The 26,797-nt window shown below is 36.1% G+C and overlaps 5 protein-coding genes and 1 long non-coding RNA gene across 8 annotated transcripts; 4 read left to right on the forward strand and 2 right to left on the reverse strand.

Moving 5' to 3' along the window:
* The first annotated feature begins 726 nt into the window (after positions 1-726).
* Positions 727-2,775, forward strand: LOC9310371 (GDSL esterase/lipase 1). Its single transcript, XM_002872154.2, has 5 exons — positions 727-1,030; positions 1,121-1,248; positions 1,768-2,001; positions 2,138-2,393; positions 2,503-2,775. Exons 1-5 carry the CDS (start codon positions 766-768, stop codon positions 2,742-2,744), a joined length of 1,125 nt encoding a protein of 374 aa, XP_002872200.1. The 5' UTR covers positions 727-765; the 3' UTR covers positions 2,745-2,775.
* Positions 2,776-4,560: 1,785 nt separating this feature from the next.
* On the forward strand, positions 4,561-6,228 carry LOC9308270. 3 transcript variants are annotated; one of them, XR_002331502.1, is made up of 4 exons: positions 4,561-4,698; positions 5,110-5,355; positions 5,470-5,594; positions 5,745-6,225. It is a non-coding gene; the product is annotated as an uncharacterized LOC9308270 (long non-coding RNA). The 3 variants fall into 3 exon arrangements; XR_002331501.1 differs by lacking the exon at positions 4,561-4,698 and having other exon boundaries at positions 5,062-5,355; positions 5,868-6,228; XR_002331500.1 differs by lacking the exon at positions 4,561-4,698 and having other exon boundaries at positions 5,062-5,355.
* A 4,307-nt stretch (positions 6,229-10,535) lies between these two features.
* LOC9308273 (probable 28S rRNA (cytosine-C(5))-methyltransferase) lies at positions 10,536-14,132 on the forward strand. The gene is made up of 13 exons (XM_002872158.2): positions 10,536-10,870; positions 10,946-11,004; positions 11,088-11,138; positions 11,253-11,388; positions 11,482-11,567; positions 11,829-11,927; positions 12,006-12,059; positions 12,208-12,352; positions 12,640-12,701; positions 13,005-13,092; positions 13,173-13,250; positions 13,447-13,608; positions 13,691-14,132. The coding sequence occupies exons 1-13, from the start codon at positions 10,594-10,596 to the stop codon at positions 13,936-13,938; spliced, it is 1,545 nt and encodes a 514-aa protein (XP_002872204.1). The 5' UTR covers positions 10,536-10,593; the 3' UTR covers positions 13,939-14,132.
* Positions 14,133-18,462: 4,330 nt separating this feature from the next.
* On the reverse strand, positions 18,463-21,174 carry LOC110227187. Its single transcript, XM_021020611.1, has one exon. It carries the CDS (start codon positions 20,305-20,307, stop codon positions 18,583-18,585), a length of 1,725 nt encoding a protein of 574 aa, XP_020876270.1. The 5' UTR covers positions 20,308-21,174; the 3' UTR covers positions 18,463-18,582.
* A 1,100-nt stretch (positions 21,175-22,274) lies between these two features.
* LOC9308274 (solute carrier family 25 member 44) lies at positions 22,275-23,863 on the forward strand. The gene has a single exon (XM_002872159.2). The coding sequence runs from the start codon at positions 22,733-22,735 to the stop codon at positions 23,765-23,767; it is 1,035 nt and encodes a 344-aa protein (XP_002872205.1). The 5' UTR covers positions 22,275-22,732; the 3' UTR covers positions 23,768-23,863.
* Positions 23,837-26,790, reverse strand: LOC9308275 (PHD finger protein ALFIN-LIKE 4). The gene is made up of 5 exons (XM_002874258.2): positions 26,453-26,790; positions 26,346-26,378; positions 24,898-25,126; positions 24,603-24,735; positions 23,837-24,365 (listed from the first exon to the last, which is right to left on the reverse strand). Exons 1-5 carry the CDS (start codon positions 26,547-26,549, stop codon positions 24,087-24,089), a joined length of 771 nt encoding a protein of 256 aa, XP_002874304.1. The 5' UTR covers positions 26,550-26,790; the 3' UTR covers positions 23,837-24,086.
* Between the last annotated feature and the right edge of the window lie 7 nt (positions 26,791-26,797).

Genomic DNA, 26,797 nt, shown 5'->3' on the forward strand with positions numbered 1-26,797 from the left:
AATTCAAATTACGGTTTAGGTTGGAATTAACCCTACGTATTTGTTCAGGTATGAAAATACACTTTACAAATTGTACGGGTACGAAATACTTTTTTTCCGTTTTAAGCGCAATGAAATCATAACCTGAAGATCTTAATATCCTAAGCATCAGAAAGAAGATATCTTATATGTTACCTTTTTCATATTTTCATTTACAACCCTAATGAACCAGGTTTATTGTGACACTTTCTATAGTAATTTCTCTTTTCACATAAGAAGTAACATTTTTGGTTGCCATGTACCTTGAAGTTTCCATAGTTGCTCAACACAAAGGGAAAAAACAATTGTGAATTCTTCTGGTTTGATTAAACTAATCAGTTCACATGATAACAATTAAACCTTTCCATTGACCAGCCGTCTCGTGAAAGACAAGAAACTAATTTTTTTTTTTTTTTTTTTTTTTTGGACAAACAAGAAACTAATTTTATATTCAATTATTTCAAAGCATATTTTGATACGAAGCTTGACTATCACAATTTTATTACATTTTATATATAGTTGCCTCACATAATATAATCAAATTTTGACCATTCAAAGAGGAAATCTTATAATTTAATTGGCAAAATCAAAACTGGGAAATTGTCCAGAAACGTTTGCGATGATTTCTCGTCATTTTTTTTTTCAAGCTAGCCTTGACTCACTAACACCTATATATAAACACAAGCTACATATATGTAACATACATTTTCTACAAAAGAACTAGCTTAAAGATACGATTTTAATTAAATGGCAAACATTGAGCGATTTGGTCCAATATTCTTGCTCTTTCTAACTATAATTTTATCGATCAGTTCAATAAGTTGTGAAACAATTTTGTTTACAAAACAAGCAGCATTGTTTGTGTTCGGAGACTCGGTGTTCGACGTTGGCAACAATAATTACATCAACACATTCAGAGCTGCTCAGGCTAATGTTTGGCCGTACGGTCAAACCACATTCAAGTTCCCAACCGGGAGAAATTCCGACGGCCGTTTGATTCCAGATTTTATCGGTAAAAACAAAAACATATATGCATCGTACTTTTACAAATCTTTTTAGAATCTAATGATATTAAATTTTTATTTTGTTGCCATGAATACAGCGGAATATGCATGGCTACCGTTGATACCACCGTATCTACAGCCCGGAAATAGCGTCAGTCAGTTTACTTACGGTGTTAATTTCGCTTCTGCTGGCGCCGGAGCTTTGGTTGAAACTTATAAACCACAGGTATTTAATTTATCAAGATTATTTGTATAGAAACAAGAAACAATATAAATTTGATTTTCGTGATATGTTAGTTAGTGTTCTAAAAAGCGGTCTAGGCGGTCTTCTAGGCCCCGACTAGGCGCTCGGCTCTCTTACGACTACTAGATAACCGTTTTGACCACCTAAAATTACATAGAACTTGTTTAATTTCTTTTTCAATTTCTAATTAAGTTTTATATCTATATATATAGTTTTATATATTCATATATTGTTTAATATAAATATAAATAAATATTTTATCAAATTTTTGTCTATGGTTTCATATTTTTAGTTTTTTATAGATATTTTAGTAATCGCCTAGGCCCCGATTAGCGTCTACCGCTTTCTTGAACAATGGTTTTAAAGGCACTTTCAAGAAATGGTCTAGATTAATTATTAACAAAAAGTTGATATATTAATGTTACTCTGGAAAGTCAAAAGGAGAAGTGTTATAAGTGTTAAGTAATTGGATTAAACATTTTTCCTTTGTCTATAAATTAGAACGTGATACCGTTGGGTAGTCAGCTAAACAACTTCAAGAATGTGGAGAAGATGTTCAAAGAAAAATTAGGAGAGGCAGAGACCAAAAGGATAATCTCAAGAGCTGTTTATCTCATTCAGATTGGTCCTAACGACTATTTCTATCCTTTCTCCGTTAACGTCTCCTATTTTCAATCCAATAGCAAAGACAGATTTGTAGATTATGTTATCGGTAATACCACGACTGTGATCGAGGTAATTATACATACAGACTAAGTAATTCGATACAAAAATATTAGTTGCTTTAAATTTGATCAAATTGTTACCAAAAATGTCATGATCTCTATGATAAGCTATTAAAATAATTAAAAAGTTGTTTTGTTCTTTGCAGGAAATTTACAAAATTGGAGGAAGAAAATTTGGAATCATGAACATGGGTCGACTTGATTGTGTTCCGGGATTGCTAACCTTGGATCCAAGAAGAATCGGATCATGTTTCGAACCGATCACTGAGTTAATAAAACTTCATAACATAAGAATTCCAAATGTTTTGAGAGATATACAACGTCGATTTCCCGAATTCAAATACTCCCTTTTTGACTCCTACTCCGCTGGAACCGAAGCTATGGAGAATCCCACAAAATACGGTATCAAGCTTTATGTGCTATTTTGTTGTTTTGTTTACAATATCTCATATATGTGGGCATTCTATATATCGTGATTGTTTTTTTGCTTTATGTCTTGGTAATTATATAGGGTTTAAGGAAGTGAAAAAGGCTTGTTGTGGAAGTGGACCGTTCAGGGGAAGCAGTACGTGTGGGTATAGAGCAGGAACATCACGTGAATTTGAGTTATGCGAAAACGTTAGTGACTATATGTTCTTCGATGGCTCACACACAAGTGAGAAGGCTAATCAACAGACCGCCGAGTTGATGTGGGATGGTCCATCCGATCTCGTTGGCCCTTTCACTCTCAAGACGTTGTTTCAAAACTTATAAATTAATTAAAAGATCGAAATCAATGAATAAATGACATGATGTGTTGATGTGAATCTAGATAATATCTAGTAGATATTAAACTACTTTTTTTTTTTTTCTGTTGTGAATTTGATGGTTATGTAACAATATTGAAATACATATTGTCTAGTCTACTCAGAGAGTCTTGAAACTGATCATCCTAAGCTTCATGCAAAATGTGTCAATGTGAGGTTTTGGAAAATTTTCGTTTCGATTGTATCTTATCGTTTGGCATTGGGTTGCCGCATTATTACGACCTGTGAGAGCTCAGACTCTTTGCAGCTTTTGCTTGAGTTATTTTGTTCTGATTCATCTCTTATTTTCAATCTAATTTCCAAATTAGAAGCTTTTTTCACTAGCTCAATCATGTTGCGGTAGTAACTCATCTTACAGAGATTCTGGAGTTTAATTCTTAGATCCCTCAAAAACCTACGAACAAGCACATACTCGTTCATGATTCGAACTACAAACCTTCTCAATCGAACAAAGTCCTCCTCATACTCTCTCACAGTCATGTTTCCCTAGCAAAGTTCCAAGAACACGTTCTCTATCCGTTACATTGCCTCCCTGGAAAAATACTTCCTTATAAATTCTATTTTTAAATCCTTCCAAGTCAACTCATATCGTCCCTACACCTAGGCTACACCTTATCCCACCATACTGTAGCATCATGCTTCAAGTATTGAACTGTTAATTCCTTGCGGTACTCTTGCGAACAACTAACATTACCGAAATTTCTTTCCAATTTCTTCCTCCAGTTATCAGCAGCAATAGCGTTGGCTTTACCACCAAAGAACTTCATGCCCACTTCATTCAAATATCTGATAGTCTCCATGTAAAACGATTTCCCATGGGCCTGCATAGGATGTAGCGGAGGCAGGGATAGATGCTGAGGCGGGTCTGCCACATCCGGTCTGCCACGCTGTGGAGCATTCACCTCTGGTGCTCTCTCATATCTAGCTTCCTCCGCATGTATTCCTGGAACTTACAAAATTCCTCAAACATAGCCATCCCATAAGCCGCATGGCCATTCACTTGTGGTGCTTCTGCCTGAGCCACATTATTCGGCACAACTTCTATATTCTCATAATGCACACTCTCATTAGAGACGTCTAGGCTCACGGTCCTCATTCTTGGTTGTGTAGCAGCTCTTGCTCCTCTTCCATATTTTGGCAGCATCTGAACACAAAAAAGCAAGTGTATCAATTTCCTTCCTTATGATCCGGTTTAACATAACCTAGACATTTTAATATCAAAATTGTGACACCCGGTATTTTACTTCAACAACAAGGCATGTCATGAGATAGCTTATAACTCAAGTAAAAATGCATAATCGAAAATAAGCAACATATTTCATTAAATGAGTTAAAACCTTTTTTCTACTCGTCCAATTAAAATAGGAACAAAACGATAACTAATTCGAGAATTCCTAATAACGAATGAAATGAAATAAAGAATCTCTAGCTCTTAAGACCAACACCAAACAACAACGCCATCAACTGCTCCTCAAGGTTACATGCAAGAGAAAGAGAGAGAGGTGAACAATCTAAGATTACTCAGCGAGGGTAGGCCTTAGAGCATCTCCAATGGATGCATTATCAGGTTCTCTTTGTAGGTTCTCTTGAAATTTTTTTTGAAAAATAAATCAAAACTGTGAATTAAGAAGAGAGCTGTCTCTCTTGAGAAAAATCTTGAGTACCATGAGAGCCGACGACGTGGCCTTCTCTCAGCCGTCGATTGTTTTTGATCAAAAAAAAAAAAAAAAACGCGTAAAAAAAAAAGAATGAGAGTAGCCGAAATATATCATTTCCCGACTATTCTCTCTGTTTCTTTGCGAAGGCGATGGCGATGCCTTTTCTCCGACGATTGAGGTTACGATTAAGGCCGCCGGCGACGATTGAGGGAAGATGGAGAGGCCGTAGGTGGATTAATTAAGGTCGGAAACATTATAGATCAGAGATTTTCGTTTCTGATACGTTATCGATTTCCGGAATCCTTTCTAATGAATTGATTTCAAATTTGTATTTTTGGTAGAAATTTCGTTGTTAAGGATCTCTCTTTCTTGTTACTTGAGATGTTCTCGATGGCTTAGTTCTTGGTTTGCAACTCATTAGTTCTTGGCTGAGCAATTGTTTTATGGCTTGCAATTTAAGGAACAGAGACCAATGAAGTAATTAGAGTTCTTTGGAATATGTTTTAAATGGTAGTCAAGGATGGAAGGAAGTTCGGTTTGATTTCAATTTGAAGATGTATGAAGTCTTGGAGAAGTCATCTTTATACTGAAACTTGCAAGGTTTGCAGGCAAAGGCTTACTTTTTCATGTTTATAATGATGGCTTCTATTGCAGGAGAACGTAATGCCAACTCTTACCATGACTTTGCAACCTATTACTTTCCTTATGGTAGAACTTATGTTAATTTCAAACTTTGAAGACAGTAAATGCTGGTGGGCAGCCAAAATCTGAATCATATGACTTAAAGAAATTCCATGTTGGAGATATGATTATTGGGAGAATCAAACGTGTGGAGCCCTATGGCTTATTCATTGACATTGATCAAACTGGCATGGTAATGATCTAGTTTCATGCTGCAAGGTAATTCCTTTTCCTTTTAGTCCGAAGTGAGTGTGGTTAAGATTTGCTGCAAGATTTGTTGTCACTTTCTTGTACTAAGCTCTCATTGTAATACACAAAATATCTCTTTGTCAGGTGAAAAAGAAGACTATAGCTGCAAGACGGAGTCAAGTGAAAATGATTATACTCCCGGAGGCTAACCGGAAAGATTTTGATGAGCTGGCGGAAAACGTGAAAGAAGTGCTTGATGGAAACAAGAGGTATATGATGCTGATCTACTAAAGAGTTCTTTATTGTTGTTGTTGTTACAAGAATTAAAAACTCTTATCTGTGATGATTGGCTATGTTTGCAGAAATGTTGAGGCTATCTTTTAGACTTAAAAACTCTTATGTGTGATGATTTTTTTCAGGGATTGTCATTTTGGGTCTCACACATAAAAACTATAGAAAGTAAAGCAATAGTGTAGTATGTGTGTGCTTTGTCTAATCAAAGACTGATCAATGATATGTCTGTTCAATTTTACACATTGAAGATGGAGAAGTAGCAGCACACACCAAGAATCATTTGACATGGCAACATGGTCCTTTGTGGTACTCACTGCTTCTCCTCAACTTCACGGCCATTATCACTATTCTCTTTGGTACCTTTGTGGTACTCACTGCTTCTGCTAAGTCTTCTTCCTTCCTCCTCCAATGATGATACTGTTGACTACAGCTATTCTGCTATATAAAACACTTTCTACATTCCACTTGCATTTGTATTGCCCCTTGTACTGTCAACACTCCATTTATATGTGATGCATTTGTAGCGAAAAACTTTGTGTTTTACGAGTTTGCTACTTCTGGTGTGTAAAATATTTGATATTAGTGATGAATTTTTCTTTATTTTCTTTTCATATTGCTATATATCACACAAACTAGCACAAAACATTACATCAACCACAAAACCATGACTTGAATCCATATCTTCTTTTTCTCTACATAACCAAAACACAAAAATTTGATGAAGTGTGTTTATCAAGACTTAATTAAACACCAAACTTCACTTGTCTCTTCTTTATCCTTCTTTTCAAAAATTCAATACACCAAATCCTATGTTTTTATATATTTATTTTCAATTTTGCAATAATATTTTTCAGATTTATGAAATAAAATAATTAAAAAAATAATTTAATTTTTTCCTGAGAACCCCACAAAGAGAGCCTACCATTAGACTTTGCAAAATTAACAAAAGCTCTCATCTCATAAATTTAAAAATTTTAATCTTAAAAAAATGGTGAGAGCCCATGGAAGGCTCTCACCATTGGAGATGCTCTTAGGGCTCACAAATTCTCTATACACAAACATATCTAGAATCACAAAGTCTAAACCTAAGAAAAGCAGACAATCACGTGTCAATGACACATACTCATCAGACAAATGAGACTACATCCCATAACCACCACCACAAAGGCGAGAAAGATATCACGTGTCAACTCATGCCATCCTGTGTGCATTACCGGATCCTCCTGCCTCTTGCACTTCTTCTTGCACCATTCACAAGTGCAACGGATCCTTCATGCCTCATGCACTTCAATTCACACTTGCCGGCTCGTCAGCCATCATGATCTATCTGCAATTTGCGCCCATAGACCACCACACATCTACAAGGATCTCTCCTTGCAAGATCCTCCATGGCAAATTCTCCTCACTCTCAAATAATTTATTTTACAACACAAAAACATACATTTCATAAATCACGCAACCGCTTTTAAAATATTCATTTTAAATTAATTTTTATCTCAACAATACTAATTCTTTTCATTTAATTTTATATAAATTATATTTATTTATTAAATATACTAATACACTCCATACACAACTACGGTTACTCATAACAAATGTAATTCGTAGGCGTATTGTCTTAACCCTAAACATAGTAATCAACTTAAGGTTTTTGAATACAAAGAAAACACTAACTTGTTCTCACCTTAGCGAATTAGGTTGGATTTTTCGGTTTAAAACTAACAATAACGAAAAACCGGTTCAACCACGCTTCTCAAACTACACCGTTTAACTAACCGATCAAAGATTTATCTCCAATTAATAATCTGTTATTTCATTTTCTAAACCAACTAATAACACAATCTCGGTTTAATGTGTTTAAATTGACTCTGGTGTTTTTCAATTAAATCAATTAGCCTGGTTTTAATAATTAAACCACACCAAGACCTAGTCATTTAATAACACCACATCTCAATTCACGATCACATGATTCCGGTTTAAATAACCAATATCAACTTTCAATCATACGATTAATTAGAATCAATTAAGTTCTTCCAGTTTAGAGAGTAACCAACCCAATTTAATAATCCTACAATCACCACTTATCATCATACGTACTCACGATTATAAGTTTCGGTTCTGTGATTTCAACTAAACACAGTGCCGTGCTAACCCCTTAAAATAAAGGGCACTTGCCCACAACCACAATTTATAGACTTGATTTTTAGGCCACATTATTAAAAATATCTTATTGTCTCAATAAGTTTTAGTAGTCTCATATATGTATTTTGTTTGAAGTTCGATCCCATGTTAGCATAATTCATTTTATTATATAGATTTACACACTTGACTTTGTATTGTAGCTCACTTTTCTTTTATAATTATTTTAGGTCCTTAAAAAATAATTATTGAACTAAATTATATAGGCCACATTTTATTTTTTTTGTTCCAAGCCCCAAAAGACCTAGGCACGGCACTGACTAAACATATGATTCCTTGGTTTAGACTAGTGTAGATTATCGGTTCAGTGGTCAACACACAACAACATTAAACATACGAGACAAGGATTTGCCGGATTACCTTTCTCGGCTAGCTTTCTCGACGGCTTGACGACGGTTCGAACGGCGGAGTGGGTGGCTCCGCAACACAGATCTGCGGTGGTTCAAGCATACTAGTTAGATTAATTCAACAATCCAAGGCAAAAACAAAGACTAAACCCAAAGTTGGCTTACAGGGTTACCTCTCCGGTGAAGACGTTTCACGCGGGGGCACAGGCTGAGTGCAACGAGGATCTCCAGCGGCTAGGGTGGTGCTGCGGTGGTTCACAAACAAGGTTCGAGTTAATTAAGGTCGAGTCACAACGACCCAAAAACAGAGGACTCGAGTCAAAGATGCGAGGCTTACCGAGAGACTTGACGGCCAAGGGTTTTTGTGACTTGTCTCTGGACTTGTGTTTTTCTTTGATACAGAGAATTAGGGTTTCTCTCGGGTTTAATTCATTAACGGGCCTCACGGTTTAATTCAAAATTTGTGTCGTTACAATATGCATGGCTACCGTTGATACGGCCGTATCTAAAGCCCGGAAATAGCGTCAATCTTTTTGCTTACGGTGTTAATTATTTCGCGTCTTCCCGCGCTGGAGCTTTGGTTGAAACTTACAATTCTTCAACATTATTTTTATACAAACAAGAAACCATATAAATTTGTTCTTAGAGATATGTCGATCAGTCTTTATTTCCTTGTTAATTCATGATATACGTTTCAAAGGCACTTTCAAGAAATGGTCTAGGTTATTAACAAAATATATATATTGGAACGTTACTTATAACTCTATCACTAAGTTGGTCTAAAAACTTTTTTCTTTCATCTCTTTATTAGAACGTGATTTCGTTGGGAAGTCAGTTAAACAACTTCAAGAATGTGGAGAAGATGTTTAAAGAGAAACTAGGAGATGCAGAGACTGAAAGGATTATATCGAGAGCCGTTTATCTCATTCATATCGGTCCTAATTAACTATTTTTATCTTTTCTCTGTTAACATCTCTTATTATCAATTAATAGCAAAGACAAATATATAGATCAAGTTATCGGTAACACCACGACTGTGATCGAGGTAATTATATATATGGACTAATTAATTAATTTGATACTTTAAAAAAAAAACTAATTCGATACAAAAAAATATTATTTGCATTGAATATATGATGATATTGTTACCAAAAATGGTGATGAGACCACACAATTAGTGTCAAGATCTCTAAATAAGCTACTAAAAATAATTAATAAGTTGTTTGTTTCTTTGCAGGAAATTTATAAAATTGGAGGAAGAACATTTGGGATCATGAACATGGGTCGACTCGATTGTGTTCTGGGATTGCTAGCTTTGGATCCACCAAGAATAGGATCATGTTTCGAACCGATCAATGAGTTGATCAAACTTCACAACGTAAGAATTCCAAATGTTTTGAGAGATGTACAACATCGATATCCCGGATTCAAATAATACTCCCTTTTTGACTCCTACTCCGCTGATACAGAAACTTTGGAGAATCCAACAAAATACGGTATATCATATGTGTTATTTATTTTTATTTTATTTTTAATACAAAGAGGGTTTGGGCCAAAGCTCGTAATCCTCCCAAGCCCGAAACCACATCATGTAATATTAGTGTCGTCCCAAGTGTCATTTTAGCTATATCTTTACATAACTCTTTACTAGAGAACGTTTTGTTGATTTATTTAAGCTTCGAACATTCCAAAAAAAACCGGACATTAAGTTTACTTGTTTACAATATCTCATGTTTATATATATCGTCATTGTCTTTATTTGCGTTATTAGGGTTTAAGGAAGTGAAGAAAGCTTGTTGTGGAAGTGGGCCGTTCAGGGGAAGCAATACGTGTGGGTACATATCAGGAATGTCGCATGATTTCGAGTTATGTGAAAACGTTAGTGACTATATGCTCTTTGATAGTTCACACACAACTGAAAAGGCTAATCGACACACCGCAGAGTCCATGTTGGACGGTCCATCCGATCTTGTTGGACCCTTCAATCTCAAGACGTTGTTTCAAAACTTATAAACTTAAATAAGATCGATGAATAAATGACACGATCTGACATGATGTTGTGAATCTAGATACTACATCACTTTTCTTGTTTGTGTTATGAATTTGATGGTTATGTAATAATAATACAAGACGATAGATGTTGACATTTTGGAAAATTTTCATGTTAATCACTCATAAAAAGTTAAAAACTCAAGGAGGTTCATACATAAAAAAAAAGTAAAAAATATGTAAACCGGTGCGATAGGATTTGGATCCGGTTTAATAAACCGATAACCGAAACGGTGCTTTTAAAGACGCAAATATGTAAACCGGCTGCGACAGGATTTGGGTCCGGTTTAATAAACCGGGAACTGAAAACGGTGCGTTTAAAGAGTCCAAGACGAAGAAGGGTTTTAGTTTTGTGAGGGGAAGACATTGAGAGTTTATCATGGCGCGTCGGCACAAACCAAAAACGCCGCCGGCAAAACAAAGATTTTCCGGCGCTGAGAGTCACAAACCAAAAACACCACCAGCTACTAAACAAAGCTTCTCCGCCGCCGAGAGATCAGCTCTCTACGCCAGAAGAGAAGCAGCTAACGTACTCCGGTCCATTCTCCGTGGTGACGCCGAGCGACGAGCTGTTGCTTCCATCAAATCACTCGTCTTTAGTCCTTCCGTTCGCAACAAACGCGCCACTTTCGCTCTCGTCTGCGAAACTCTCAAACGTATTCAAACTTCTTCTTCGTTCCCAGTTTTGAGGTTTAAGGAACTATGAAGTGAAATTTGTTCTGTTTATGCAGATCTTACTGTGATTAAAGATGTTCTTGAAATAGCTAATGTGTTGAATAGTAAATGGAAGGTATGTGTATTTGTTCATCTGAATTTACTAAAATTGCTCTGTTTTTTCACTTATCTTTAATGCTTAGTTTTTTTTGTATATAGAGGCAAGAGCCATTGGTTTACATTATTTGCTACGATATCCTCTTTGGCAAGGTAGGTCTTGTTCGCCAGTGACTGGTTCTGTTGTTCGTTTAACAGTAGTTGCGACTGTCAATGAATTAAGCTATTTGTGTTTTGGTTTACTATAAGGGAATTTGTGATTTGTAGGATACTCCATCAATTGGTGATGCAGAGAAGTTTCTTATGCGGCATAAAGATGCGTTGTTGTCAGGTTTAGCTACGCTTTTAGTGAGAAAGAAAGTCGAAAGTGTTGATCAGTTGTTGGGTCTTTCTAAGCTTAATGGTATTTTGATACCCTCCTGTATAAATGTGTTTCACCTATTTTTTTGGCTTTTTGAGTGAGGTTCTGTAGCTTGATTACGATATTTGGATGCAGGTCATTTGAAACCACGTTATGTTCGTGTAAATACACTTAAGATGGATGTGGATTCCGCAGTGCAGGAGCTGGAGAAACATTATACGGTACGTGCCAAGTTTTTTCCTAAAACCTTGAAGATACTCATGAGTTTTGATATAGTAAGAAAGGTGTTAGAATCAGTTATTGTGGGAGGGAGGTCTAGTTTCAGTCATTCATTTGGGGAATTTTCACTCATCCTCGTATAGTTACTGAAGTTAAAAACTTGGATGTGTGCAATATATGTGAAGTGTTCTTTCTATGATGTCACAATCTTCTCTTTATTACGAGATTTCATTTTAAGTCATATTTTTTACTATCAAAAACAGGTGCAGAGGGACGAGACAGTTCCTGACTTGTTGGTGTTGCCCCCTGGCAGCGATTTGCATGCTCATCGTTTGGTTGCGAATGGGCGTATATTTTTGCAGGTAAATGGTGAATGTTCTTTGTGAGTTCTGTTTAATATTTGTTTAATTTTTACTGATATTTATTCCTTTGAATGATAGGGGAAAGCAAGTTCAATGGTAGCAGCAGCACTTCAGCCAGAAGCAGGATGGGAGGTAGGTCACAGTTCTCGCATTCATTTATCAACATTTTCCCATTTGACAAAAAAAAGTTGCATTTGGTGCTTCTCGTTGTGATTGTGGAATATACTTAATGTATCTTGACTGCCTAGTTAATGTGCTTTATTTTGCCTATTTTTTCAAGGTTCTTGATGCCTGTTCAGCTCCAGGAAACAAAACTATTCATCTTGCTGCTCTTATGCAAGGACAAGGAAAAATCATAGCATGCGAGCTAAATGAAGAACGAGTAAAGCGTTTGGAACATACTATAAAGCTGTCTGGTGCCTCCAGTATCCTTCTATTGCCTTCTTTCACGTATAAACTTATTTGATAGTTTATCTCATGGAATTTGAAGAATAAACTTGATTGGATAATTAAGTTACCAGAATGCTTTTCTTAATTATGATAAATTAAGTTACCAGAGTGCTTCTGTTTGATAGTTTATCTCATGGAATTTGAAGAATAAACTTGATTGGATAAATTCTAGTCAAGTCATATCTGTCCTTTTTTTTTTTTTTCTCCATCAGTCGAGTCATATCTGTTGTCCATGAGTGCTTTTCTTAACGCCAAATTATAGATATCCAAGTCTTTCATGGTGATTTTTTGGGCTTAAATCCGAAAGATCCTTCTTTTGTGAAGGTAAGCATTACTTAGTCTGTGGCATGACTGTCTATTTTTCTTATTGTTCCATGAAAAGTTCCCACACCAACGTTTTTAGGATCATTCCTTGATTTTAGATCTATTTGAGATAGCTGCAATTAAGATATATATATTCCAAGTCCAGTATCTTCATTTTCTTTTGTTTTGATAGTTTACCGTGAAGATTCACCCTCTGAAATGAACTAAAGTAACCATCTGATATAATTGTCTAGAGTCTTGTTGCAAATGCAGATGCAGTCATTTGAGTAGTTATAGATGCTTGGGTGTGGCTGACTATTGTAGGTTCGGGCTATATTGTTGGATCCGTCTTGCTCTGGCTCCGGCACCATAACAGATCGTTTGGACCATCTCCTCCCTTCTCATTCAGCAGGTATCAACTGATTCTTCTTTGTGTGTGTGTGTGTGTTATGTTATGTAGTGACTGAACCGTTAAGGCACCTTTCCATGTAGATAACATGAACTATGACTCCATGAGGTTACACAAGCTCGCTGTTTTCCAGAAAAAGGCTCTTGCCCATGCACTCTCCTGTAAGTTAATATGAGGGTTTTACTTAGCTTTTGAAGAATTTCCTAAACACAGTTGATCCATTTTAAATTTTCCCTCGATGAATGCATAAACCATATATACACTAAGAGAAGCTTACTCTATATATAGATATGAATGAATGAGAACTAAAAATTTGTATGTCTTAATTAGTACTCAACCTATGCCTATACACTGCAGTTCCACAGGTCGAGAGAGTAGTATACAGCACATGCTCCATCCACCAAATAGAAAACGAAGATGTGGTCTCATCCGTTTTAGCTCTGGCTTCATCCTTGGGCTTTAAACTCGCTACCCCTTTTCCTCAGTGGCAGCGTCGTGGTCTCCCTGTATTTGCAGGATGTAAGTATCGCCCTTACCATCTGGTTTCTCACCTGTTTGACTCTGTTTCTAACATTTTGATCATGTTGGCTTTGGCTTGCAGCGGAACATCTACTCAGAATGGATCCGGTGGAGGACAAAGAAGGGTTCTTCATCGCTTTATTCGTCAAGACAAACAAACTCGATAACCCAAAGCCGTCTGAACTTCCCGAAAGAGAGTGTAGACGAAGACGCAAAGAAAGAACCATGCAATTACATCCCTTTCTTTGTCCCAAAATGTTCAGAGCTTTGAGTCGGACCTTGCACAGGCGCAGGAGGAAACCCGTATTATGTATCAACTCAGAAGACTAGGTTCCAATTTTCACGTAACTGTTGTTGAATTTTGTTTTATGCCTTTGCTCTTCATGTTGTTATCGAAATTTTGCAACAAAGGCATGAAAGGAACATCAGAAGGGTAATATCAGAAATTTCTTACATTCAGTTTACATATTTAGACTAATCATTTGAACGAAGAGGGATTTATATATATTTTTTTAAAAGAAGCATTGAACTAAGACACAATATGAACGTGAGTCATGTGATCAATACCACAAAATTATTATTTAGATTACAGTTTAATACGTTGCATACTCCTACATAAGTGATTGCTCGAGTAATTATCCGATACACTTAACCGCAAAGTAGTATATACGGGGTCTATCCACAAGAACTAATGGTACACTAAAGATTTCCGAGACTTGTTCTTAGCTAAAGTCAAGAGTTGTTTTGTTTGGGTTTTCAGATTGTAAAATAAAAAATGCAAATAAATTAAACGATTTAACTTTCAAGATTTAAAGACATTGGGCCATAGGGTATTTCAGAGATCAATGAACAATGGAAACATGAGACAAGAAATTCAACAATTAAGAACCGTTCTTGAACATGAACACAACTAGACTAATTCTCTTTCAAGACATTAATCACTAAAATTGACTATTCAATTACTAAACTTTCGCATGTAATTTCCTAGTCAAATTCGCATTATCAAACAAGTTCATTAAGTTCACAATGCGTCCTAACGTCAACTTTTATTGGCTAGAAATACATTGCTCAATTCACATTCTTTCAGGCATTCCATCGAACACTTTTGATGCATGAAAAACCTAGAATCTACAACAGGGTGATCAATCCTATTCTAGCATTAAGAACATGTGAATCAAAGAACCTAGAGAATGAGAATTCTAAACAACAATCAATCCACCAATCCATTGAATCTCCTAATTAGAACCCTAGAACCTAATTGGGGAACTACTCACACATATTGCAAAGAATAACACAAATAGATAAAGAAGGAAACATAGTTCAATTGAATAAATGAGATAAAGGTTTAGAAATCTTCTCCAAATTGTCAAGATGGATGAATCTCTAATCCTCAAGTGTCTTACAAGAGAAAAGTCTCAGAAAATTGCAGAAAAAAACGTCAATGAGAAAATTAGGTCTTTGGGGTTTTTATCCCCAATTACAGAAAATAGGAAATAAAACTGGTTAAGAAAAACCAAACTAGGCGTCTGGGGTTGGATCGATCGATCCGGTGGGTGGATCGATCGATCCCGCGTCACTGGAAACTGATTCTCGTCCGTCAGGGTAATGGGATCGATAGATCTTGATCTTCTGGTCTCCAACTCCGCAACTGCTTCAAATGCTCTTCAGAATGACCTGTCTTCACTAATTCGGGTATAACTCTTGAATGCACCGTTAGATTTCCTTTAAACCACTTGGAAAATCAAGCTAACATCTTCATATAGCTTATGTCAAAAATTCAGAAAGATCTAACGGTGGAAAGTCTTCCATCTGAGGCCAAATGTCTGACACTTCTAAACGAAACTACATCTCCATATGTGTGTTTATATCCCAAAACAGCTCGTTTTCCTCCGAAGCAACCTAAAACCTGTAGAAACTCGATAAAGGACTAAAAGACTCTAAAAACACACTTTGACTCTATAAAATATATATGTATGATCTAGGAAAGAAAACAAAGACTCAAAACCGATAAAAATGTTTGATTAGGTAAAATCCAATCGATGGGCTGTATGTATTATTCACCAGAGATACACAAAGATAGAGAGTATAGCCGTTAGAGGCTAATAAAGATATTCCTAAAATACAGAGAATAATATATATATAGTTTCCTATTCTAATAAAAAACACAACACATCAATAAGAGAATTAAGACAGTTTAGAGAATATAGGCATGTCAATCGGGCTAGCCCGGCCCGGCCCGAAGCCCGTAAAACCTGTACATATTTGAGTCCGGCCCGGCTCGGCCCGTAAAAATTCCGAGTCTATATTTTAAAGCCCGGCCCGGCCCTAACAGGGCTACAGGGCTTTTCCGGGCTTTTTTGGGCTTTTCTTCCGACAACAAAAAAACAAACTTATAATTTATAATATCTCTTAAAAAAAAATCTATATATGAAACGAGTCAATCAAAATTTAAATAACCACTAACGCTAATTTAGTTTTTTAAAAAGAGAGTTAAAATCAAATAAATAATCCAAATAAATTGTTTAAACTTATACTAGATAAAATATAAAATCAAAATAATTCAAATTAGGTAGTAGAGCTAATATTTGCTTCTTCAATTTATAGTAATACATAACGAAAAAACTATGTTTAGGGTTTTCAACTCTATCAAAATTTTTTTTACAACAAATCTTACAATTAAACGAAAATATTAACAAAAAAAAAAAGATCAAAATATTTTTTAAAGGGCTTTTCGGGCTAGCCCGAGCCCGGCCGGGCTAAGCCCAAAGAACCCTTTAGCCCGAACGGGCTTAGCCCGAAAGGCCCGATTTTTTCTGGATATATATTTTGAAGCCCGAGCCCGCTGTTTTTCAGGGCTGGGCCGGGCTAGCCCGCAGGCTTTGGCCCTAATTGACATGTCTAAGAGAACATAGGTATAATGGATGAGTCTCATCCTTGCTCTTCAGAACAAAATCACAAAAATTTTATTTAATTTACCTCTTTTATTTTGAATCTAATGTTAAATTATATTCAAAGAAAAATAAACGTTTATACAACTTAATGCGAACTTTTTAGTAAAAACTACATGGTTATTTCATCATTGACGTCGTCTCGATGCAAACTACACTTGTAGAACGTCGTATTTCTCGATGCAAACTACACTTGTAGACCCTTTTCATATTTCTTTTCTCCTCTTCTCGGAATTGTGCTCATCTTGTTTCGAAGATTTTTATCAATTAACTTAACGAGTTTCTCTGGCATCGATGGTTGTTCTCCATGTCTTCTCTCATTTCTTTCTCTCCATATCGAGTGGACCGCGTTCTGAAACACATACTTGAGAAGGAAGCTTTTTGTTTTGTCGTAATCTTTGTCTGCCAATATCTTCAAAATTTCTTGCCAGCTTGTCGTAAACCTGTTTAAGAGTAGTCCATCCACTAACTCTTCCCACACCTTTCTCGAATAAGGACACATAAAAACAGGTGGTCTCTTGTTTCCATAGGATAGTTACAAAACACACAGTTCGAATTTGCATTTTTGTTCCACTTTATCATCATATCCCTATCGAGATTCTGTTTTTTACCATCAGTCAAGTTATAAATGTTGGAGATACAATCCAAGTCCCACATCGGAAGTTTGATGGGACAATCAATAATATATAAAGGATTAGGGCCAATCCACTAATTGCCAATTGGTTTTTAGTTGGAAGCCCAGAATTAGCCCAAATTTAACATGGTATCAGAGTTCAAAGTTAAAAGTCTGGTGGACCTAAGAAAAAATGGATATGGACATACCTCAACCCGAGTAATGGGGCCCGAGAAAGGGGTTTATTATCGATCCGAGTGAGGGATCGATGAGGCGTGTTAGATCCATATGGTCCTTGGATTGAAGGGGAGATTGTTGGAGATACAATCCAAGTCCCACATCGGAAGTTTGATGGGACAATCAATAATATATAAAGGATTAGGGCCAATCCGCTAATTGCCAATTGGTTTTTAGTTGAAAGCCCAGAATTAGCCCAAATAACAATAAACGCATACCTTGGTGTTGCATACGAGAACCAGATGTCTTTGTGACCTTCCATCAGTGGCTTGGCTTCGTGAATTTGTACTCACGTCTCCTTTGATATTAATTTCCGCTTGTCCTCTCCAAAGAGTAACATCTTGCTCCAGCACACTCCGGCTCTGTGTTTGTTTTTTCACTTCTTCCTCCACACGATTGAGAATTGGTTGTCTGTGTTTTCTCCTCCTGGTCATTTTCATCACCTCACTGATTGTGCTTGATATACCTCTTTTACATAAAAACATCATCAACTACAACTAATTCAACCAATAAAAAAATAAATCTAATTTTTGTATAAAAAATTAAAAACATCATTTTAAATAAATAAATAAAATATTGTTAATTCATCATTTAAAATAATATGAAGGTGATTAATAGAGAAAACATTTAAAAATGAGGAGTCCGAAGTTGACTCCTGTAAATGGAGACTAGGGCTTCAGACCGCAACTTTCTTTAATGAAAAAGCCACATAAAAATTATGAAACCGAGATTAAACATAAATAAAACTGAAGAAAAGTAAATAAAACTAAAGACAAATAAATCCAAGTATTATGCAAATAAAACCGAAAGAGAGTGTAGACGTAGACGCAAAGAAAGAATTATGCAATTACATCCGTTTCTTTGTCCCAAAATGTTCAGAGCTTGGAGTGGGACCTTACACAGACGTAGAAGGAAACAAGTATTAAGTATCAACTCAGAAGACTAAGTTCCTATTTTCACGTAATTGTTGTTGATTGTTGAAGTTTGTTTTATGCCTTTGATCTTCATGTTGTCATCGAAATTTTGCAACAAGGGCATGAAAGGAAACATCATAAGGGTAAAATCAGAAACATTCTCAACTTTTTCACATTGCCATATTGCATTCAGTTTACATATTTATACTAATCATTGAACGAAGAGCTTTTATATCAATATACCACTACATTATTAATTAGATTACAGTGTACTACGTTGCATACTCATCACAAGAGAATCGAGACAGTTTAGAGAACATAGGCATGATGTACCAGTTTCATCCTTGCTCTTGAGAACAAAAGCATCTTTGCACCGCAACGAACATATAGTGCAAACCGGTCGGGATATATGGTTGTTAGAAACCACTTGGAACTCACGGCTAGATAAAAGAAAACTGTGTCCTGGCCTCATGTAAGGTGATTTACCGAGTACACATTCAATATGAAGAGTGGAACCACATTTTTCACATGAGTAGAACCACTGCTTTGGATTAGTTTGTTTTTCGCATATCTCACACCAGTACGTCTTGTAGAAATTTCCATCGTATTGTAGGTAGAGAGGATGTTTGTCGTTCTTGTGGAAGACCTTGTTTGGTAAGGTAGCACATTTGAAGCACAAAAAGAAATCAAGTTCAACACAACTCAGTGAGCCGTACACCATTTGGTCACACGCCGAGCACTCCCGAGGAAAAAGTGAGAGGATGAATAAGGAATGCATATGACTATCATGGCGAAACTCGTCTGAGATTGTAGCACAACGAACATCCAACTTTACATTTCCGCTCTCGTACCTAAAACCGCAGCTTGGTCTTTGACAAGCAACACATGTGAAAAAGCTTTTGCCAAGTTCAAGATCTTCTCCAGGTTTGGGATTCGGATAAAGAGTAAAGTGATTATTGTGTAACTCATGCCTTTTTGTCCGAGGAAAATTCGCGCATGTTTCATGAAGAATGAAATCACAATGCGTGCAAATATAGCATGCATCGTAGTAGAATGGAAGGACGCATGCGTAGCATCTTTGGTTTTCATCGCGAATAAGAACATCTTGATAAAAATATCTTAAAATATGTTCATGACTAAAGTGTTTTATAACTTTGTCATCAATCACCTCAAATGGCGCTATATCCTCGGTTTTGATATCTTCCTCTTCTTCAGGTATTCCATCGAGTTCTTTCCCGTCCCATACATCATCCCTTATTGCACACTTGGAATGGACTGCATAATCACAAACCGAGCAAGAATACGCTCCATATTGGTTATTAATAGAATTATGGCAAACTCCGCAAATCCACTTCTCCGGACTAAGAATATCGACATGAGAAATTCGGTGATCATGACGATTAATACGTATAACACGAGGAAAATCAATGCAATCTCTATGGATGATGAAGCAACATTGAAGACATGTGCAAGGATATGAGTCATTATCTCTAGAACCGCAAGCATCACAAGTGAAGGAGATAGAATTGATGGGCATAAGGGAAAGCGGGTGCTTGTGAGCTTTTGGTTTGTCAATAACTAATGGCTTCTTTAGACAAGCCATACACACCTCGAACACACAACGAGAACAATGGTAAAGCATATCCAATAACTTTTCTTTACAAAGAAAACATTGGTCACGTTTACGGTAACCTATGGTACGATGCAGCTTAAGAGGATGCTTATGATGAGTGTGGATGGTGATCTCAATGCAGTCTTCATGAATATAAAACCCACATTGATTACAAGTCAAGCCTTTGGTGGGTTCACGTCTCTCTTTGGAACACACTATGCATTTAGAGGAAATGTTTGTAGGGAACAAAAAATGACGATGAACAGCCAATTTAACTGCACCAAGAAACCCGTCAAGGATTTTGTCATTCTCTTCCATGTTTTGATTGTAGTGAATTGACTTAATACGTGTATATTTTATATTGTTATTTATCATGTATCTTATGGAGCAAAATATTCCTTTCGTCTAGATCATTATAAGCAAAACCTTTCTCAAATTAAACGCAAGAAAGCACTTTTACAGAATAAATTGTTGCTTTGTTTTTAATGATAAGTTATGTCCGAATATTTAGCTGCACACGTTTCTTTGACATTATTCTATAAGGAATCAAGATGGAAGAAAATATTTATGAAATTGCTTAGAAACGTGTGTCTATTTATAATTTGCTATCATTATTATGTGACAAGAATAAATTGCATATAAAAAAATACATTATCAATAATTTGATAGGAAAACCAAGTGGTAATTGTAGTGAATTCCACTTGTTGAAGAGCTGTCATGTAAATCTATGATCTATTTTCCTTGAGCATGAAATTATCTAACTATTCTTATTTATTTAGTTGAAATAGTGTTATAATTTAGACGACGCATAAAACTTGGTTTGTGTGCTATTCGACGGCTATACTTATTCTGAAAGGATTAGTCGAATAGTGAAAATCTGAATTATCCCCTAATTAGATTAAATGAAAAGAAAAGATGTCACTAATATTGTGGAATTTATGTCATCCCATGAGAGGCAGTATGTAGAGAGACAATTTAAGTGTTGTACAAAAAATGGCATGCATATATTGTGTTAGCAAAATCATCAGTGGTAAAAATTTGGGGGCATGGTGTCAATCCACTCTCACTTTAAATTTGAATTTTACCGAGAATGTTTCACTTCCACTTGGTAAGTAAAAATAGTATTATACTTTAGATTCATTTGAAAATCGGTGAATGTTTAAGGTTTTGAATGAAACTCGGTGAACAGGATCCGTTTTTAATTGATTATCTTGAAACTTTAGTAAAAATAGTATCATACGTTATATTCATTTGATACTATTCATTTTGTTTCATTTTAAGTGATGTTTAAGGTTTTTGCATACAGATAAAAAAAAACACAAAAAATTTATTTAATTTATCTCTTTTACATAAAAACATCATCAACTACAACTAATTCAACCAATAAAAATATAAATTTAATTTTTGTATAGAAAATTAAAACATCATTTTAAATAAAATAAAATAAAAATCTCTAAAACATCACTTAAAATAATGTGAAAGTGACTAACATAGAAAACATTGAAAAATGAGGAGTCCCAAGTTGACTCCGGTAAGTGGAGACTAGGGCTTTAAACCGGAATTTTCTTTTATGAAAACGCCACATAAAAATTATGAAACCAAAATTAAACATAAATAAAACTGAAGACAAGTAAATCCAAACAAAGTAACATGCAATCAAACGATTTAACAATGATAAACAAGCATTTGATCCAGCCCCGGCCCAATATATTTGGGAGCCTTAGGGCAAAAAAATTTTTTTTGCCTATTATTATATATAAAGAAAAAATTTACTTGATTTTTTTTAAAAAATTATAGTAAAAATTGTTATTTTAAACATTTTGGGGCTTTTTATACATTTTCTTATAAAGAATTAGACTTTTTAAAATATAATTTTTATATAAATAATATTTTTAAAAAAATATTTGGACCCTTTTACATGTAATTTTTTAAAAAAACAAAAAACTCGGGCCGTCGCACCTCCGTCCCACCCCTCTAAGCCGGGGCTGATTTGATCATAGGGTTGAGAAGATTAAAGAAAATAAACATAAAGTAAAGACAATTATATTAAGTACTAGTCTAGAGAGCATAGATCACAGATTTAGTATGATTCTGTTTGTCAAAACACTATCCACTTTACTTATTATCTAAAATACTAAACTTTCATTTACAATCTACAACTTGCATTTGCAATCTAGACTAGATATTGTCTTGGACCTTTTTAAAAATGTTATTTAGTTTTGTCCACCAAATAGGCAAATACTATACATATGCATCCAATTTTCTAAAAAAAAAATGTAATTAAAACAGTTATTAATAAATACATTATTTCACCCAAAAAAAATCAAATGAAAAAAAAAAACCCACAGAAATCAGTAAAACAAAAGAAAATAAATAAATATAATCCACAGAAAGATGAAACAAGTGGGCGATTCCGACAGAAGCCACTCTCTTCTCAGCCTCATGTAACCTTAAAAACTACGAATTTCTCTAATATAAACCAACCACCATTCGCCACGTGTCCAGTCCCATTCCTCCTCCTCACACACCTCTTGAGTCCGTTAAAGGCCGCTCCTTTATGTTATCCACACGACCCATCGTTTTGGCTCTGACTCTATTTCACTACAATTTTTTAATATACGAGTTCACAGATTTTGTAGCTAATAAATCCACAGAGATTTTCTCTCTTTCTTGATCACAGTTCAATCATACACTCTATTCTCATCTCTTTCTTAGCTCTCATTGAGGTCAAAACACTTTTTGGTAGCTTTAGTTCGGTGAGAAGTTTCAAGTTAGAATCTTGATTTGGTTAGCTCAAAATATGAGTTTAGGTGCTTTGATGGAAGAGAAGAGAAGAGCAACAACTTCATCTTCTTCTTCTTCTTCTCAGGTACATATGTCTAATGATATAGATTGGCAAATGCTTGATAAATCGAGGTTTTTCTTTCTCGGTGCTGCTCTTTTCTCCGGTGTGTCCACTGCTCTTTACCCTATTGTAGTTCTCAAAACAAGGCAACAAGTCTCTCCGACTCGTGTCTCTTGCGCCAACATTTCTCTGGCTATTGCTAGACTTGAGGGTCTAAGAGGGTTTTACAAGGGGTTTGGAACATCTTTGCTTGGAACTATCCCGGCTCGTGCTCTCTATATGACAGCTCTAGAGATTACGAAGAGTAGTGTAGGTCAAGCAACTGTTAGTTTAGGATTGTCGGATACTACGGCTTTGGCTGTTGCTAATGGTGCAGCTGGTTTGACCTCGGCCGTTGCTGCTCAGGTTGTCTGGACCCCGATTGATGTTGTGAGTCAACGGCTTATGGTTCAAGGCGATCTTTCCTTGAGTAAGCATATTCCTGGAGTGATGAATTCTTGCAGATACAGAAATGGGTTTGATGCTTTTAGAAAGATTCTTTACACAGATGGACCAAGAGGGTTCTACAGAGGATTTGGGATCTCGATCTTGACTTACGCGCCTTCAAATGCCGTATGGTGGGCGTCCTATTCTTTGGCTCAAAAATCAATTTGGTCTCGATACAAGCACTCCTACAACCACAAGGAAGATGCTGGTGGCTCAGTGGTGGTTCAGGCGTTGAGTGCAGCTACAGCAAGCGGTTGCTCGGCTTTAGTAACTATGCCAGTAGACACAATCAAGACGCGGTTGCAAGTCCTAGACACAGAAGAGAACGGGAGGAGACGAGCAATGACAGTGATGCAGTCGGTGAAGAGTTTGATGAAGGAAGGAGGATTTAGGGCTTGTTACAGAGGATTGGGACCAAGGTGGGTCTCAATGTCGATGTCCGCAACAACGATGATCACAACCTACGAGTTCTTGAAGTGCCTGGCAACAAAGAAGCAGAAATGATATATGATAAATCATTTATAGTCTCAGTTTCTCCAATCCCTGTTGTGTTAAGACGAAGAAACCAAATGATAAAACTAACCAAAATACTTTGATTGAGTTTAAGAATGTTAATAAACAAACATAAAACAGACCAAAGATCATACCCTAAACAAAGAGTTATTCCTCAATCGCCAAAATGTAACAATGAAAAACTAAAATGTCTTCCTAAAAATGGCGAAAAGGGCCTAAAATTACCAAATCCATATGACAAATCTGATCTAACCAAACAGTTAAGCTGTTCATCATATGCAAAGGTAGATACACAGAAGCGGCCACAAGTTTAGGAACGAGCCCTCTTGTTGCTGCAAGATGGGCACTTGTATTGCTTGATGTGCTCAGCCCTTGCTGGTGTTATCTTCACACACTTTCCATGAAACCACATCTCACAGAGGTCACAGCAAATCCAGAACTCATCAGCTGCATAGCTCTCACCACATGCCCCACACTGTGTTTCACCTTGCTCATCATCATCCTCCTCTTCCACACCTTCCTCTTCTTCCTCTTCATCTTCATCTTTGGGCACTGGCTTTGAGAACCTGGCACGGGATTCAGATCCTCGCTGTAACGTGAGACAAAAAAAAACAGATTTAGAACAAGGATCAACTTAAATGGACAATAAACAGTATACTGAAGTGTTAATGCCACTCATGCCATAAAAGCGCATACAAATTCGATGCCAAGATGACGAGTAAATGAGACGTAGCTTACTCAGAAAAAGTCAATGAATGTGCCGACTTAACTAACATACCATTTGGGACATTAAAACTAAAGTGGAGAAAAAAGGACATTTTTTTACCTTGGAGCTTGATTTGGATCTGTTGCTGCTGTTGTTGGAAACAGAGGACTTATCCTTTCCTTGTTTCTTAGCAGTGCCAGCCACAACCTCGAAAATTGTTGGGAGGTCATTCACCATATTGAAAAGCCTCTTCCTGCAACGAATGTGAAAGAACATCAGTCCCAGAGAGCAACATAAACCTTGAACCTAGGTCCATAAGATCAGCAGGAGAAGAACAATGAGAGGCTTGCATCTATACCACCAAGGAACATAGATGCAAGAAGATAAGACTCTAAAAAGACAAGAACATACATACCTATCAGCTTTGTCAAATCCAAACCTGGCTCCAAAAAAGAAAGCAACAGCAAGAAGCCAGGCATCACTGTGGACAGCAACAAGGGACAGCCAATCCTTTTCCGCCATCCCGTCTCGGGCAAAGTTTATACCCAAGACAGGCTCTGGGAGCTCCGGGGGAACCTCTTCAGCTGGCAAATTGACCTCCCAGTGCTCATTGGGATGGCCATAAAGGCAAAGGTTCTCCTTTTCTATAATCACAAAAGGAAAATGAGAACAATAAGGAAATAAGCATTGCAATATCAAAATACATGAAAAACTGCGAAAGCAAAAGTATCAAAACTGATTCCATGTTCATAAATTTGTACAAACAAATAACCAATAATGGCAAACACAATCCAACACTCCATATTTAAGATGTGACCCTATTGGAAAAGAACACGTCGCACGCGATTACTTGTCTAAACATAAAAAACAAATAGACAGCAGATAATCAAGTTGTCATAACTCAAAACATAAAAATCTCTTAATGGAAAGAGCACCATAAACACTAAGCCAAATGACATAAAGCAAAGACACACACAATGATTCTCTGACTAATTAACATCTGAAACAACGCGATACATTGATACAGGTAGACAAGGAAAGCAAGACAACATGAGTTTTTATCACAGAGTCTGAATTGTGAAAAACACAATCAAAACTGTTTCCTTTTTTCAAATTGAATCATTGATTACAATAAAAAATCAATGAGCAAATCTAAGGAGACACAGAACCAAAACCCTAAAAACGAATTTTCAACAAATCGCTTAATCTGTTCTCCAATTGAGAACAATGCAGAACCAAAGAAAAATGGTGGTAAGACTAATTCCCAATCATGATTTTCACAGATTCAAATCATACAAAATGAACAATTTTTTTTTTAAAATCAATTATCCATAAACCTGAAATTAAAACCAAGTCAAACAAAAATCAACACTTTGACTCTGCTCAAACTATGTACCCCAATTCAAATAAATCTGACAAAAAATAAGATTTCTTTAATCATAAACAGAGACGAGAGAACCTATGAACCCTAATGCTTCACTGAAACAACAATCACATTGAAACAAACCACAACGAAGCAAATTCAAAAACAAATAAAATAAAAATAAAAAACCAAACTTTCGCCGGCGAGGAACAATAACAATCACAGGGCTTGCAAACAAATTTTTTATTTGTTGAAAACACAATCGATTCAAGTCAAACAAAAATCAAAACTTTACACTCTGAAACGCAATTCAAATAAATCTAACAAAATCACAATTATATTCACAAACAGAGAAGAGAAACTATGAAACCCTAAATGCTATCACTGAAACAACAACACTCAGATTAAAACAGAGCATAACAAAGAAAAATTCAAAACACAATAAAAATCAAAACTTTCGTTAAGGCAAATAAAACCCACAAACAAATCTCAACACTCACCGGGATCACAAAGCCGGAAAAACTCCTGAACATCTGCACACAAAAGGGTAATCACAAAATTCAGTTTTCCGGTGAGAAAATGGAAAAAAAAAAAACAATTTTTTTACCAGTGGTTAAAGCCTTAATCATGCCAGCTCTACGACCCTTAAAATCCCTAAACACCTCTTCAACAGTGCGTGGATTGTACGCGCCACCTGCGTCCATCTCAGCTTCAAAGAGACGAGACAAGACAAGAGTGTAAGAGAGAGAGACAAGTATTTGACCGGCGATGAGAGAATTGTGTTGCGAGAGAAAAGATGTGAAAGAGAAAAAGGGCGGACCCAAAAACAATTAAGCGGATTTAATAAGATGAGGAGGAGTCCGCAAAATGAATCTGATGAGGAAGAGAGCACGATAAGTGTAATCTTTAATCCTATCAGATCTTGACGCGTATCTCCTGCTCTATGTTGTGT

Source organism: Arabidopsis lyrata (assembly GCF_000004255.2).
Source record: "Arabidopsis lyrata subsp. lyrata unplaced genomic scaffold ARALYscaffold_6, whole genome shotgun sequence".
In the NCBI taxonomy this organism is placed as follows: Eukaryota; Viridiplantae; Streptophyta; class Magnoliopsida; order Brassicales; family Brassicaceae; genus Arabidopsis; species Arabidopsis lyrata.